General features: G+C 41.0%; 1 protein-coding gene across 2 annotated transcripts in view; it reads left to right on the top strand.

Annotated features, from left to right (window-relative positions):
• Window positions 1–14876, top strand: part of LOC132382062 (tau-tubulin kinase 2-like) — a 377848-nt gene that overhangs the window by 168528 nt on the left and 194444 nt on the right. For both annotated transcript variants that reach the window (XM_059951917.1, XM_059951909.1), the window contains exon 6: window positions 2091–2195. In XM_059951917.1, coding sequence (XP_059807900.1) covers window positions 2091–2195 — 105 coding nt within the window. The remainder of the gene's footprint in view (window positions 1–2090; window positions 2196–14876) is intronic.

The following is a 14876-nucleotide window of genomic DNA, read 5'->3' as shown; positions in this document are numbered from 1 at the left end:
TTTGACCTTTGCACCTTGACCTCCAAACTCAACAAGACCTCTGGACTCACATGGACTTCTGACCCTAGGGCTCCCCAACCTGAGGTGACACCAGCTCTTGTATATACTGTCCATATGGATTTACTAATCTGGGGGTGCTGGGAAGAAGCTGCTAATTCTTTTCCTCAGCACTTGATGACCGGACCCCCAGGGAAAGCTGGCCTTTGACTGCAAAGTGCTCTGACCTGGACTCTGATCTCTGGCTCTTCATTTACTGCCCCTGACCTTTTACTCTACACTAAATTGACCCTTAACTCCATGTGCTGTCCCCAAAATGATCCCTACAGATCTCTGCTGTAACCTCAATGGATGTCTCATCTTGGCGCCAGGCATTAGTTAACACCCTCTGTTCATTTGCCTTACTTGTTAAGCTGTTTATAATAGAATAAATGCACTTCTATCCCAAGTGCCCTGTCTAATCTATGCATAATTGTTTCTATTGAAATGACTTGGTTTTCTTTTTTATACTTGACTGCTCCTTACCTTCTCCTATGTTCTTAGTCTGATCTCCCCGCTTATTACATGGACTTGATTTTCATTCTATACTTACCTTTTTATTGGTTGGGAACTGAGTGGGTGCATACATGACTGTTAATAAGAGGAGCTATCATTCTGAAAGGTTGTATCCAGTTGCCTTGATTAAGCTTAATTCTCTGGAGTGGAACCCACAACCTTCTGACTTGAGCAAGTACAGTGCACTGAGCCAGACATGACATTTTAGTAATTAAGATAGAGATTTGGGGAATAAGTTACCATAGTGAAACTAGTGAAGCACATAATGTTATTTCATGATGTAATTGGATGTAATTTGGACTGAAATGATTGTGGGCTGTTTAGAGCAATTAGCAGGATGCAGCTGACATATACACACAGAGGCCTGTATTTTCTTAGAGAAAATTTGCCTGATCAAATACTGTGAATGCGTAGCATGCAATTTTACAAGATTGTGGCTTCTTAGCACACTTCAGCCCTCAGGACCCAATATTGAATTCAACAATTTATGCAACCACCCTTTTTTGTTTGTGTTACAAATGGCCAATTCTATTTACATTCATCCAGAACTATGAATTCGCCAGTCCTCTCACTTTTGTAATTTTGGTTGAGTTTCATGCTAGGGAAGCTGACCTGGGAGAGAATGTTTTCAATTATAATCTGTGATTAGTTGTTTGTTCATGACCATTTAGATGGAATCTTGTACAACATTGCTGTTGACTGCCACCCAACTCAAATGACTAGAGCACATTTAAATTGAAAATGTTTTGTTTACAATATTATATGAGCTTCATTATATGAAGTTATCAGATATATATTATACAGATAAAAGGAATGGATGTTTCAATCCAACCTAGATCTTTAAATAATCTTTTTATACAGCTTCCACATGGTCTCTTTGGATGATCCAAGTTCATAGAGGTTAAGTACTTAGTTGTTGTGCTTCTGCTCTGCAGAATTATCTATCCAAATCATGTCATAAAAAATACTGCATTCAAAAGGCCCTAGAGACAACATACCTTTTAATGCTTTTGAAAACATATAAGTAGAGCGTTCAGGTGACTACTTCTCATCACATGGGTATTGGGAGGCCAAAGAAGTTATCTAAACTCCCTTAACCTGAATCTTGCTGTAGTCATCGTGTTTTGCCAAGTTATCACATCAGTGGCTCTTGCATCCCTTGTTGCTACCTGATAACTATGTTGCAGTTCCATGGGCCACTAACCCTGAAAGCGACTTGGAAGCTACTGACTGCACGAGTTTCTCCTTCATTCTGTTCTGTGATGAACACAATATTACATCTCAGTCAGATTGTAACTACCAGATAGAAAGGTTTATTCATCAGTGCATTATTTCCAAGTTGTTTACCTAGTCATGGGCCTTGTTGCTATATGTGGGGTCTTGCGGCTGTATTTTAGACAACAGGTGTTGGAATGTGGAAAGACTACTAAGTATAAGATAAATGGTTGCCTTTTCTGTCTTAAGTCTTTTTAACCTCTGTCTGTGATCTGTGCCAATTTATTCATTAAAGCAAGAAAAACTTTTTTTTTACTTTTTAGTCAAACTTTGCAATGGGCCGGTTTCCAAGCACCTGTAGAAAGTGTTTCATGCTGGATTTTGGTTTGGCACGACAGTTCACGAATTCCTGTGGAGATGTTAGACCTGTAAGTATTTTTTTGTGATTGAGTGAATGTTTAATTATTACAGAAATCATATTGAGAAGAGATGTGTTGTGCAATTGATTATGCCTTTGCCATTTTGGCTTTCTAAAACATTAATTTAAATTTGTCATTGTAATATTTTCCATAGTTCTGACAAACAGTCTCTAATTTGAAATGTTAACTTTGTTCCACTTCCCACAAATGCTGCCTGACTAGTATTGCCAGAATTTGGTTTAACATAGTCAAGTTTATTGTCACATGTGTGCCTAGATGCAATGTAAAATGTATGACTCACACAACATATAAAGTAATATTACCACAAGTAATAAAATGTATAACAGAAGATCGACATTTAGCATAAGTTACACTTATGTAACTTAAAAGTAAACAATATAAAGCTACTGGCACTTCATACATGAGACCTGGGTGGTGGCAGGGAGTTCAGTCATCTCACATCCTGGGGGAAGAAGCTGTTTCCCATCCTAACAGTTCTTGTCCTAATGCTATGGTACCTTTTGCTGTTGGTAGGGGGCAAAGATATTGTGGCACGGATGGGAGGGATCCTTGGCACTGCTAAGTGCCCTGTGTACGCAGCGCGCTTGATAAAAGTGAGACCCCAGTGATCCTCTCGGCATTCCTCACAACCCTTTGTAGGGTCTTGCGGTCACATGTCTTGCAATTCCCATATCACATGGTGATGCAGCCAGTTAGGACACTATCAAAGGTACTCCTGTAAAAGTTATGGAGGAAGGAGCCTCGTTCACATCAATCTCTGCAGACTCTGCTGTCTTTCTTGATAAAGAGTTACTGATAAGGGACCAGATGAGATTCCATTAGGTGCACTCCCAGAAACTTGGTGCTTCTAGCTCTCTCCACAGAGGAGCCACTTATGTGCAGTGAGGAGTAGTCAGCTTCCACCTTCCTAAAGTCCACAATCATCTCTTGTCTACGTTGGGACTGAAGTTGTTATGCTCGCATCATTCTACAAGCACCTCTAACTCCTCTCTGTACGCTGTCTTGTCATTGTTGATGAGGCTAACCACTGTTAGCAGTGAACTTGATTTGGGTCCATTCAGCCCCATCTACAATAGACCATTAAGCAGTCTTTGATCTGGCTGTTCTTTTTGGTAATGGAATAAAAGATTTTGTGGATATTAACTTCTGAAATTAACAAAGCGTTTGATGTTGAAACACAGGCCTGTGTAATAACTGAGTGAACTGTGGTTGGGAATCCTTCTGAAAAATACAGGTTGAGCACCCCTTATCTGAAATGCTTGAGGCCAGAAGTGTTTTGGATTTTGGAATATTTGTACCTATAAAATGACTTCCCTCTGACGTTCACTCCATTGCTGATGAATGCACTCTTTCAATATTGATCGAGATTTTCATTTTTTTTTCTATTTTTCATTAACTTCTGGTCATTACTTTCAGCATAGAAATTTGAACAGTTTGCCTTTCTGTCACTTCAGGTTGTTCCAACAGCCATACTTCTCCGTCAGATGCCTCACACTTACACCACCGTCAAGTTTTTCCAATAACTTGACTTTGTGTGTTTATAGATAAATATAAAAGGTTTATTTTTAAAAAAATTTCACAATTACCCATAGGGCTAACAACTGGTCTTTTTGACATAATGCACAGAGTGGTCACATGGTAATCTCTTGGAATTATTTATTTATTGAGATACAGCATGGAATTGACCTTTTGGGCCGTGCTGCCCAGCAGTCGCATCATGTCAGCACTCAAAAAAAAAATTTTAAGAATTCAGATTTTGGACATTTTTGTATTTTGTGTTTTCACATAAGGGTGTTTAGCCTTCATCTTGAATAGATACTTGAACAGAAGGTCATGAAATGTCTGGATTTTCATGTATTCTTTTCATTTACTTGAACTTTTAAAATAAAAGTCAATATGTTGATTGAGGTATAATGATCCAAAGAATGCATTTTCAGCATTAGCTAATAATCCAGATATCTCCTGATATTTAATACTGCTGATCTCTGGCTATTTTTGTTGAGTATTTTTAAATGGAATAACTACCATAAATATAAGGCTATAAAGAGATTGTAGAGGGGATCTAAGCCAGTCCTTTTTCACCCAGAGACTGGTGAGTACCTTGCATGTACTGCTGGAGAGTGGTAGAAGCATGGTTGCCAATATCATTTAAGAAGTGACTAGCCAAGCACTTGATTACCCAGGCACTGAAGATTACCTAACAAGGGCTGGGAGAAGGGATTAATATAGATGGGTGCCTTTTGGTTAGTATGGACTTTGTGGGCTGAACAACCCATTCCCATGCTGTATGATTCTGACTCCATGATGTAAAGATTTGCTTTGCAATCCTGTGTACCAAATGGGATTTATTTTTGTTCTTTCCTTTCTGTTATTCTACTAGCCCCAAGACTAGATATGCCAAACGGCTGGTTTCTGTGCTGTACTTTTCTATGACCCTATACTTTAGCCCTCAGTAATTTTCTCAGTTAAGTGAGACTGTGTAGAATCTCAACTTTCCCACTCCGAACTTAAGTCGACTATGCAGGACAAGGGCCACATGAGAAGTTACTTCTGTCCAGCTACAGTTACTATCAAATTCTTTACTGTTTTCTTGCACCAAGCTAAGTGACACTAATACTGGGAATGTAAAACTGTTCTATTCGAATGGACAAGCTATCATAGATGGGAAAAGACTACATGTCTGGCCATTAATTCCAACCTTAATTTAAAATATTTTCTGAATCACCGTTATTTAATTTCAAGCATTTCTTTCACTGTGAACTGCATCACAAATCAAGTGAAATAAACTTGTATAATTACTTAGGTTTGTGTTGACACTGAGATTTAACATTTTATAAATGTTGATCCTGTGCTGCTTGAACTCCCCACCTGGTATTCTTTAATGTCTTAGCTCATTGTATACTGTCAATTCCAGCCACATCCCAGTTGTAAACATGTTCCAGACCTAGCCATGTTCCAAATGAGCTGCAGCAATTACATTTATCCAAAAAGATGATAAATAGTCCAGGTATTTGTTGTCACCAGAAACAATTCAAACCCAATAGTCAATTACTGTCCAAGTTCCCCATCTTAAGTCATTAGTAAAATGATAGGAGGTGACAGCATCAGTCCCACTGTAGCGGTGTGCTACACGCAGCGCTGAAATAACGACACGGAGTCGGTAAACTGCAGTTAAAGAAGATTTTATTCGAACTTCGCGGCTTCGCTTTAAAGCCTCCCTGATCTCGCCCTCCCCGGGCGTGGATGCTGTAGGGGGCACGTACTCACAGTCCCGCGCAGGCTTTTCCCTTTGTTGGTGAAGCAGACCTGGCGCCCTTTTGGGACTGGCCTTTGTGCCGGCGCGCTGGCTATTTGTGAGCTGGTTCGAGTGCGCTAGGAAGTGGGTCGCCACACCACCACCATTTATATGGCTAGAAGTGAGGACGTGTGATGACAATTCTGCAGTTCTGTGCTTGTCCATAGCATGAAAAGATGAGACAACGATCAGGCTTTGGAAAACAGAATACACACTAAATCTTTGCTAGGTGGCAGTTATTATTAAGAGAATCTCAGCAGTTCCCCTCGATATCGTTAAATTTGCTATCACAATGAACATTGTGAAAGTCACTACTAATCAGATGCTTGAAAGGAAATTGGAAAAACTGATGTTGAAAATCTGAAATAAAAAGAAAATTCTATGAAAATTCTACATTAATACCACATGTGCAGAACAAAAAGCAGTTACTGTATCTGAGACCTTTGTAAAAATTTGAACACACCAGCACAAAGTGGAGAACTGGCATAAATTCAATGGACAAGACTAAGCCAAAGATTAGGCATTCTTCTGAGAATGATTCATTTCCTGACTTTCCAAACCTTTCCCTCAAATCTGATGAAGCACCTTCTACTTGCCTGGATGAATTCAACTCCAACAGCATGTGAAGATCAACACCATCCAGCACTCCACCACAAAGTTGGCAATTTAAAATAACATTATCTGTTGACTGATATGTGAAGGATAAAATACTCCATCTACCACGGGTAAAAGGTAGGTGATGTGACCTTGTCTGAATAAAGGAAATTAATTTGTTGCTACAGATCTGCTTTTCTTTTTTAAAAAAAGTCTTGCAAACAATCAAAAGCAATGTAGAGTGTTCATTTACTCCTTTTCCTTGTGATGTCAAGAAGTTAGAATCAAGACTATTAGATAACTCGAAGAATGATAATTATATTGTAATACCCTGCAGAAATTGATCTTTTGTCTCAACTTCAGTATTTTATATCTGAATGGTTCTAGGGAGCAAATAGATTTCAAAGTGTCAACCTTTGTCATTTATATTGTTTCAGTAACTCTGTTTCCCATGGTATAATTATTCACATTTTCATTTGAGGATTCCACAACACTCTGGAAGGATGCTGGTTGGGAAGGTTGTGTTTAATGCAACAGTCATAAAAACAAAGGATCAGATGCCACCATAATCTTTCTATTATTTAAATCAATGTGTTTTCTAGCAGTTATGTATTGTGGTTGTGCAGTTTTAGTTTCTCCTGGAGATAGTGGTGTCTAACTTTCCAAAGGCAAGAAAGTGCCCCAGCAGTAGAAACAATTCCATTCATAAGCAGAAATGTTGCATTTTCTTTACTGTCCCGGAAGGTCTTCTCATTAGTTTTTGTACGGGTAGTCCCCGAGTTGTGAACGTCCGACTTACGGACAACTCGTACTTACGAACCGAGGAAGGAGAACGCCATCCGCCATTTTAAGTCATTGCCGTTGACACTGTGTTGAGTGTTTAACTTTGTATTTGGCTTAAATCTTTCTCAGTAAGATTCACCCTGACCCCGCCCCCTCCCCGTTCTGGTCGGCTGGTGGCGCAGTGAGATCAGCGCCGGGGTTTCTGAGTTCGGTCCAGTGACAGTCTGCTCCTGTGCCGGGTTGATGTCGAGCTTGCAATTTGACTTTGTAAGAAAAATCACTGCTGCCTCCAGTTTAAATTCCCATGCAGAATATTGTGGATGATCAAATACCCAAACCCAGCACAGCCCCCATTTGTTCCATTTAACTTGTCTCAGTGTGGTGGTCCATAGGACCCAGCAGACCTCGGGAGCCGGCGCAGGTCGGGACCTGCCGCCCACAGTGTTTCTGCTCCATTGACAGGAAGCGATCGCAATTGGAAATAATAAAGTGTTTGGAAAGAGGTGAAACACATTCGGTCGTTGGAAAAGCGTTAAGCTACAGTTGGTCAACGATTGGAACAATTTTAAAGGATAATGGATAAAGCGAGAATAATGGAGCATGTGAAAGGCGCTGCCCCAATGGAGGCTACAATTATTACTAAGCAATGCAGTGGTTTAATTATTGGAATACATACGTTTCTTAAGTGTTTTATATGCATAGAAAGGTAAAATATATACTGTATACTAAGACGAACGTTTGACTGACGCTAAATAATATCAGATGTACTTGTTCTGACTTCCGTACAAGTCCGACTTAAAGACGGACTCAGGAACAGAACTCGTACGTAACCCAGGGACTGCCTGTATTTCAATCTGATGACCAGCAGTTATTCCATAAACAACTTGCTAATTTTTACATTTTATTTTTATCGTGCTTCATTTACTGATGATTGAGCTTTAAACCCCAGTCTCACTCAAGCAAATAGAAATGACCTTTCAAGTAATCTGGCACAGTTGTACTTTTTAACATTTAATATAATGTAGGGAATAACTGTTCTGCTTTAACCAAACATTTTCCTAAAGATTTAGCCATTCAAAAATCTTGGAAGGAATGCTGCATTAACATTTCTGTGGTAATTTAAACGTTATTTCTAGAATTTAGAATTTATTTAAATCTTACATTCATCCCACAACGTGAGAGAGTAAAAATCTTTGCATTATGACTGTCGCAATGTACAGACATGTGAATTTACAAGTCTAATGGCTTGTAGAAAGAAGCTGTCCCGTGGCCTGTTGGTACTGGCTTTACTGCTGCGGTACTGTTTGCCAGGCAGAAGCAGCTGAAACAGTTTATGATTGGGGTGACTGATGTCCCCGATGATCTTCCAGATCTGTTTTCTGCACCTGCTGCTTTAAGTGTCCTCAGTGGAGGGAAGTTCACTATAGTAAATGTCTTTATCATTAAACAAAGGTGAAGATCTTGTAAATCAGTGCCTTGTAATTGGACAAAAAAAAATGCCATGCCATGGGTTAAAGTGAGCTGCTTTCTTTTTAGTGCTTGTTGATTTATGCAAGAAAAATTTTGCTTTGAAAATTTGTACGATGTCAGGTGTAGTATTTTGTCTTGAGTACACGGGAGGAGGCAGTTGCGACAAACAGCATAGAATCTGGCTACTGTATTTGGCACAAAACTGTATTCATCCCATCTTCCAGCACTTGGCCCTTAGCTTTTTATGCCTTGATGATTTAATTGCTCATCTAAACACTTCAAAACATTTCAAAATTTTTCAAAATTTACCTCTTAAGTTGTCTCAAAGTGCATAGCGTAATGTTTAGCACAATGCTTTACAGTACAGGTGACTCAGGTTCAATTCCTGGCACTGTTGTAAGGAGTTTGAATGTTTTCCCTGTGACTGCATGTGTTTCCTCTGGGTGCTCCGATTTCCTCCCATAGTTGGTAGGTTAACTGGTCATTGTCAATTGGCTTGAAGGGCCGGAAGAGCCTGTTCCATACAACACCTCAATGAATAATGTGCAAAAAGAAGGCAGTGCTTAAAACATTTTGTTTACTTGTACTTCTCACCAGTTCACCACCTTTATCCATTAAGTACTGTATGTAAGTACAAGTTCTTGATATAAAAGAGAATTACCTGTAATGTACAAATACATTAAGAAAGAAATAATAAATCAGCAATAAATATCAAGAATGTGAGATGAAGAATCCTTGAAAGTGAGTCCATTGGTTGTGGGAACATTTCAATGATGGGGCAAGTGAAGTTGAGTGCACTTATCCCCTTTGGTTCAAGAGGCTGATGGTTGAAGGATAGTAACTGTTGCTGTGCTTGATGGTGTGAGTCCTGAGGCTCCTGTACCATCTTCCTGATGGGAACAGTGAGAACATGTCCTGGGTGGTGGGGTCCCTAATGATGAATGCTGCTTTCCTTCGACAGTGTTTAATATAGTTGTGCTCAGTAGTGGGGAGGGCCTTACCCATGATAGACTGGGCTGTATCCACTAACTTTTGTAGGATTTTCCACTTGAGCAATGGTGTTTCCATACCAGGTTGTGATGCAGTCAGCCAATGTACTCTCCACTACACATAGAACCATAGAACGTTACAGCATAGAAACAGGTCTTTTTGGCCTTCTTGGCTGTGCTGAACCATTTTTCTGCCTAGACCCACTGAACTGCTCCTGGACCATATCCCTCCATACACCTCTCATCCATGTACCTGTCCAAGCTTTTCTTAAATGTTAAAAGTGGGCCCGCATTTACTACTTCATCTGGCAGCTCATTCCACACTCCCACCACTCTCTGTGTGAAGAAGCCCTGCCCCCTAATGTTCCCTTTAAACTTTTCCCTCTTCACCCGTAACCCATGTCCTCTGGTTTTTTGCTCTCCTATCCTCAGTGGAAAAAGCCTGCTTGCATTCACTCTATCTATACCCATCATAATTTTAAATACATCTATCAAGTCTCCCCTCATTCTTCTACGTTCCAGTGAATAAAGTCCTAACCTATTCAACCTTTCTCTGTAACTCAGTTTCTTAAGTCCCAGCCTCGTCCTTGTAAACCTCCTCTGCACTCTTTCAACCTTATTAATATACTTCCTGTAATTCGGTGACCAAAACTGCAAACAATACTCCAAATTCGGCCTCATCAATGCTTTCTACAACCTTGCCATAACATTCCAACTCCTATACTCAATACTTTGATTTATAAAGGCCAATATACCAAAAGCTCTCTTTACGACCCTATCTACCTGTGACACCACTTGTAGGGAATTTTGTATCTGTATTCCCAGATCCTTCTTCTACTGCACTTCTCAGTGCCCTACCATTTACCTTGTATGTTCTACCTTGGGTTTACCTTCCAAAGTGCAATACCTCACACATGACTGTATTAAACACCATCTGTCATTTTTCAGCCCATTTTTCCAACTGGTCCAAATCCCTCTGCAAGCTTTGAAAACCTTCCTCACTGTCCACTGCACCTCCAATTTTTGTATCATCAGCAAGTTTGCTGATCCAATTTGCCACATTATCATCCAGATCATTGATATAGATGACAAATGACAATGGACCCAGCACTGATCCCTGTGGCACACCACTAGTCACAGGCCTCCACTCAGAGAAGCAATCCTCCACTACCACTCTCTGACTTCTCCCGTTGAGCCAATGTCTAATCCAGTTTACTACCTCACCATGTATACCTAGCGACTGAAACTTCCTAACTTCCCATGCGGGACCTTGTCAAAGGCCTTATTGAAGTCCGTGTAGACAACATCCACTGCCTTCCCTTACCACTTTTCTGGTAACCTCCTTGAAAAACTCTATAATAGATCTGTTAAACATGACCTACCATGCACAAAGCCATGTTGACTCTCCCTAATAAGTCCCTATCTATCCAAATACTTGTAGATCCTAACTCTTAGTACTCCTTCCCATAATTTAACTACTACTGACGTCAAATTTACCAGCCTATAATTTCCTGGATTACTTTCAGAGCCTTTTTTAAACAACAGAACAACATGAGCTATCCTCCAATCCCCTGGCACCTCAACCGTAGATACCGACATTTTAAATATATCTGCCAGGGCCCCTGCAATTTCAACACTAGTCTCCTTCAAGGTCTGAGGGAATTACCCTGTCAGGTCCTGGAGATTTATCTACTCTGATTTGCCTCAAGATAACAAGTATCTCCTCTTCGATCTGTATAGGTTCCATGACCTCACTACTTATTTGCCTTATTTCCATTGACTCCATGCCAGTTTCCTTAGTAAATACAGATGCAAAAAAACCTATTTAAGATCTCCCCCATATCTTTTGATTCCATACATAGCTGACCACTCTGATCTTCAAGAGGACCAATTTTATCCCTTACTATCCTTTTGCTCTTAATATACCTGTAGAAGCTCTTAGGATTATCCTTCACCCTGACTGCCAAAGCAACCTCATGTCTTCTTTTAGCCCTCCTGATTTCTTTCGTATTTTTTTGCACTTTTTATACTCCTCAAGAACCTTACTTACTCCCTGTTTCATATAAGTCATACATCTCTCTCCTCTTCTTTATCAGAGTTCCAATATCCCTAGAGAACCAAGGTTCCTTATTCTTATTCACTTTGCCTTTAATCCTGACAGGAACATACAAACTCTGCACTCTCAAAATTTCTCCTTTGAAGGCCTCCCACTTACCAATCACATCCTTGTCAGCGAACAACCTGTCCCAATCCACGCTTTTTAGATCCTTTCACATTTCTTCAAATTTGGCCTTTTTCCAGTTTAGAACCTCAACCAGAGGACCAAATCTATCTTTATCCGTGGTCAAATTGAAACTAATGGTGTTATGATCACTGGAACCAAAGTGTTCCCCTACATACACTTCTGTCACCTGTCCTGACTCGTTTCCTAATAGGAGATCTAATATTGCATCCTCTCTAGTTGGTACCTCTATATATTGATTTAGAAAACTTTCCTGAACACATTTTACAAACTCTAACCTGTTTAGACCTTTAATAGTATGGGAGTCCCAATCAATATGTGGAAAATTAAAATCCCCTACTATCACAACTTTATGTTTCCTGCAGTTGTCTGCTATCTCTGCAGATTTGCTCCTCCAAATCTCGCTGACTGTTGGGTGGTCTATAATACAACCCCATTAATGTGGTCATACCATTCCTGTTTCTCAGCTCCACCCATGTGGCCTCGGTGGACAAGCCCTCTAATCTGTCCTGCCTGAGCACTGCTGTAACATTTTCCCTGACTAGCAGTGTTACCCCCCCCCCTCCCCCACTCTTCATCCCGCTGCCTCCATCAAGTCTGAAACATCAGAACCCTGGAACATTAAGCTGCCAGTCCTGCCCCTCCTGTAGCCAAGTTTCACTATTGGCTACAATGTCATAATTCCACGTGTCAATCTATGCCCTCAGCTCGTCAGCCTTCCCCACAATACTCCTCGCATTGAAATCAACACACCTCAGAAGATTATTACCACCACATACAACCCTTCTATTAGTGACTTTGCATGAACCTTTAACATTATTTTCACCCCTGCTCCACTATCTGCTCTGTTGCTCTGGTTCCCATCCCCCTGCAAATCTAGTTTAAAGCCCCACCTCCAATAGTACTAACAAACCTCCCTGCAAGGATATTGTTTCCCCTTATAGTTCAGGTGTAACCTGTCTCTCTTGTACAGGTCCCACCTGCCCCAGAAGAGGTCCCAATGATCCTGAAATCTGAAACCCTGCCCCCTACACCAGTTCCTCAGCCACGTGTTCATCCTCCAGAGCATCCTATTCTTACCCTCACTGGCAAGTTGTCTAGGTAGCAATCCTGAGATTACCACCCTCGTGGTCCTACTTTTTGACTTCCTACCAAGCTCTGTATACTCACTCTTCAAGACCTCCTCACTCTTTCTTCCTATGTCATTGGTACCGATGTGTACCATGACATCTGGCTGATCACCCTCCCACTTTAGAATGCTGTGCATGCGATCAGGGTCATCCCTGACCCTGGCACCCAGGAGGCAACAAACCATCCGGGAGTCTTTCATGACCACAAAACCTCCTGTCTGTACCTCTAACTATCGAGTCCCCTATCACTGCTGATAGTAGTGATAGTAGATAAAACTTACTTATGCACCTTTATTGTCCAGATGTTTTAGAGTTGAACAGAGAGCCAGTGAGATGGCATCTGCTGTGTACCTGTTGCTCTGTTAAGCAAATTGGAGCAGCCTAGGTCTGTTCTCAGGCAGGTGTTGATAAGTTTCATCACCAGCCTCTCAAAGCATGGAATCAATGTGGATGTGAGTGCTATTGGGCGATAGTCACTGCTGCAGGTCAGCATGCTCTTCTTGGGCACCAGTATAATTGAGCCTGCTTGAAGCAGCGGTGTACTTGGGACTGCTGAAGGGAAAGCTTCCCACAAAGTATGGACTTGCTTTCAAGGACTCTCATGTTTTTGATATTTATTGCTTATTTATTATTTCTTTTTTTTCTTTTGTATTTGCACATTGTTTGTCGAGCTGTTATGGTCTTTCATTGATTCTAGCATAGTTCTTGGATTTACTGAGTATGCCCACAAGAAAGTAAATCTCAGCGTTGTATATGGTGAAGTGTACTTTGTTAAGAAATTTACTTTGAACTTTTAAACTTTGTCCTTGTATGTGCATTTTAAAAAAATTCTTTATTGGTATTGGAGCTATCCCAGATTAATGAGAGCAAGATGTGAATATTGGTTTGAATGGCGGATTGAATGTGACGTTATTGACTCATAAAGTAGACTTGAGAATTTCAGTGGCATACTGTTGATGCTTGTGTTTTTAGATTAAAACTAAATCTCTAAGGTTGATCTAAACAAACAAGTTGTATCATTGTATGCCCAGTGCTTCTTAAAGCCACACACTAATACACCTGAACACGAGAAAAGCTGCAGAATTTGGAAGTTCAAGCAACATACAAAATGCTGGTGGAACGTAGCAGGCCAGAGACTCCCAAACTCCCTCCTGGCACTTAAGTGGAATGAGTGCTTCACCTGCCCTTACACTTCCTCCCTCACCACGATTCAGGGCCCCAGACAGTCCTTCCAGGTGAGGCGACACTTCACCTGTGAGTCTGCTGGGGTGATATACTGTGTCCAGTGCTCCCAGTGTGGCCTTCTGTGTATTGGTGAGACCTGACGCAGGCTGGGAGATTGTTTCACTGAACACCTATGCTCTGTCTGCCAGAGAAAGCAGGATCTCCCAGTGGCCACACATTTTAATTCCACGTCCCATTCCCATTCCAGTATGTCAATCCATGGCTTCCGCTACTGTCGAGATGAAGCCACACTCAGGTTGGAGGAACAACACCTTGTGTTCTGTCTGGGTAGCCTCCAACCTGATGGCACGAACATTGATTTCTCTAACTTCCGTCAATGCCCCTCCTCCCCTTCTTATCCCATCCCTAATTTTTAATTTTTTTTCTCTCTTCCCTTTCACAATAACTCCTTGCCTGTTCTCCATCCTCCTCTGGTGCTCCCCTCCCCCTTTCTATCTTCCAAGGCCTTCTGTCCTATGATACTCCCCCTTCTCCAGCCTTGTATCCCTTTTGCCAATCAATTTCCCAGCTCTTAGCTTCATTCCTCCCCTTCTTGTTTTCTCCTATCATTTCAGGTCTCCCCATCTCCCTCCCGCTTTCAAATCTCTTACTATCTCTTTTTTCTGTTAGTCCTGACGAAGGGTCTTGACCCGAAATGTCGACTGTGCTTCTTCCTATAGATGCTGCCTGGCCTGCTGCGTTCCACCGGCATTGTGTGTGTTGCACTAATACACCTTGTTTTTTAGAGGTTGTCCTGAAATATTCTAACAGTCATCTCACCTGGAGCTGCAGCAGACTGCTGCTGTGTTGATGCCTTCCTTCGCAGTGTGACATCTCATGAGCATTCAAAGACATACTAAGTGAATTCCTTTCCCTTATTGCCACAAGATCCATATCTGCATGGTCTTGGTTGTCAATTCTAAATGCCTCTGCTTTAAGCAC

The sequence above is a fragment of the Hypanus sabinus genome, chromosome 2, assembly GCF_030144855.1.
Source record: "Hypanus sabinus isolate sHypSab1 chromosome 2, sHypSab1.hap1, whole genome shotgun sequence".
NCBI classification, from domain to species: domain Eukaryota; kingdom Metazoa; phylum Chordata; class Chondrichthyes; order Myliobatiformes; family Dasyatidae; genus Hypanus; species Hypanus sabinus.
This window is presented reverse-complemented; position numbering and strand designations above follow the sequence as displayed.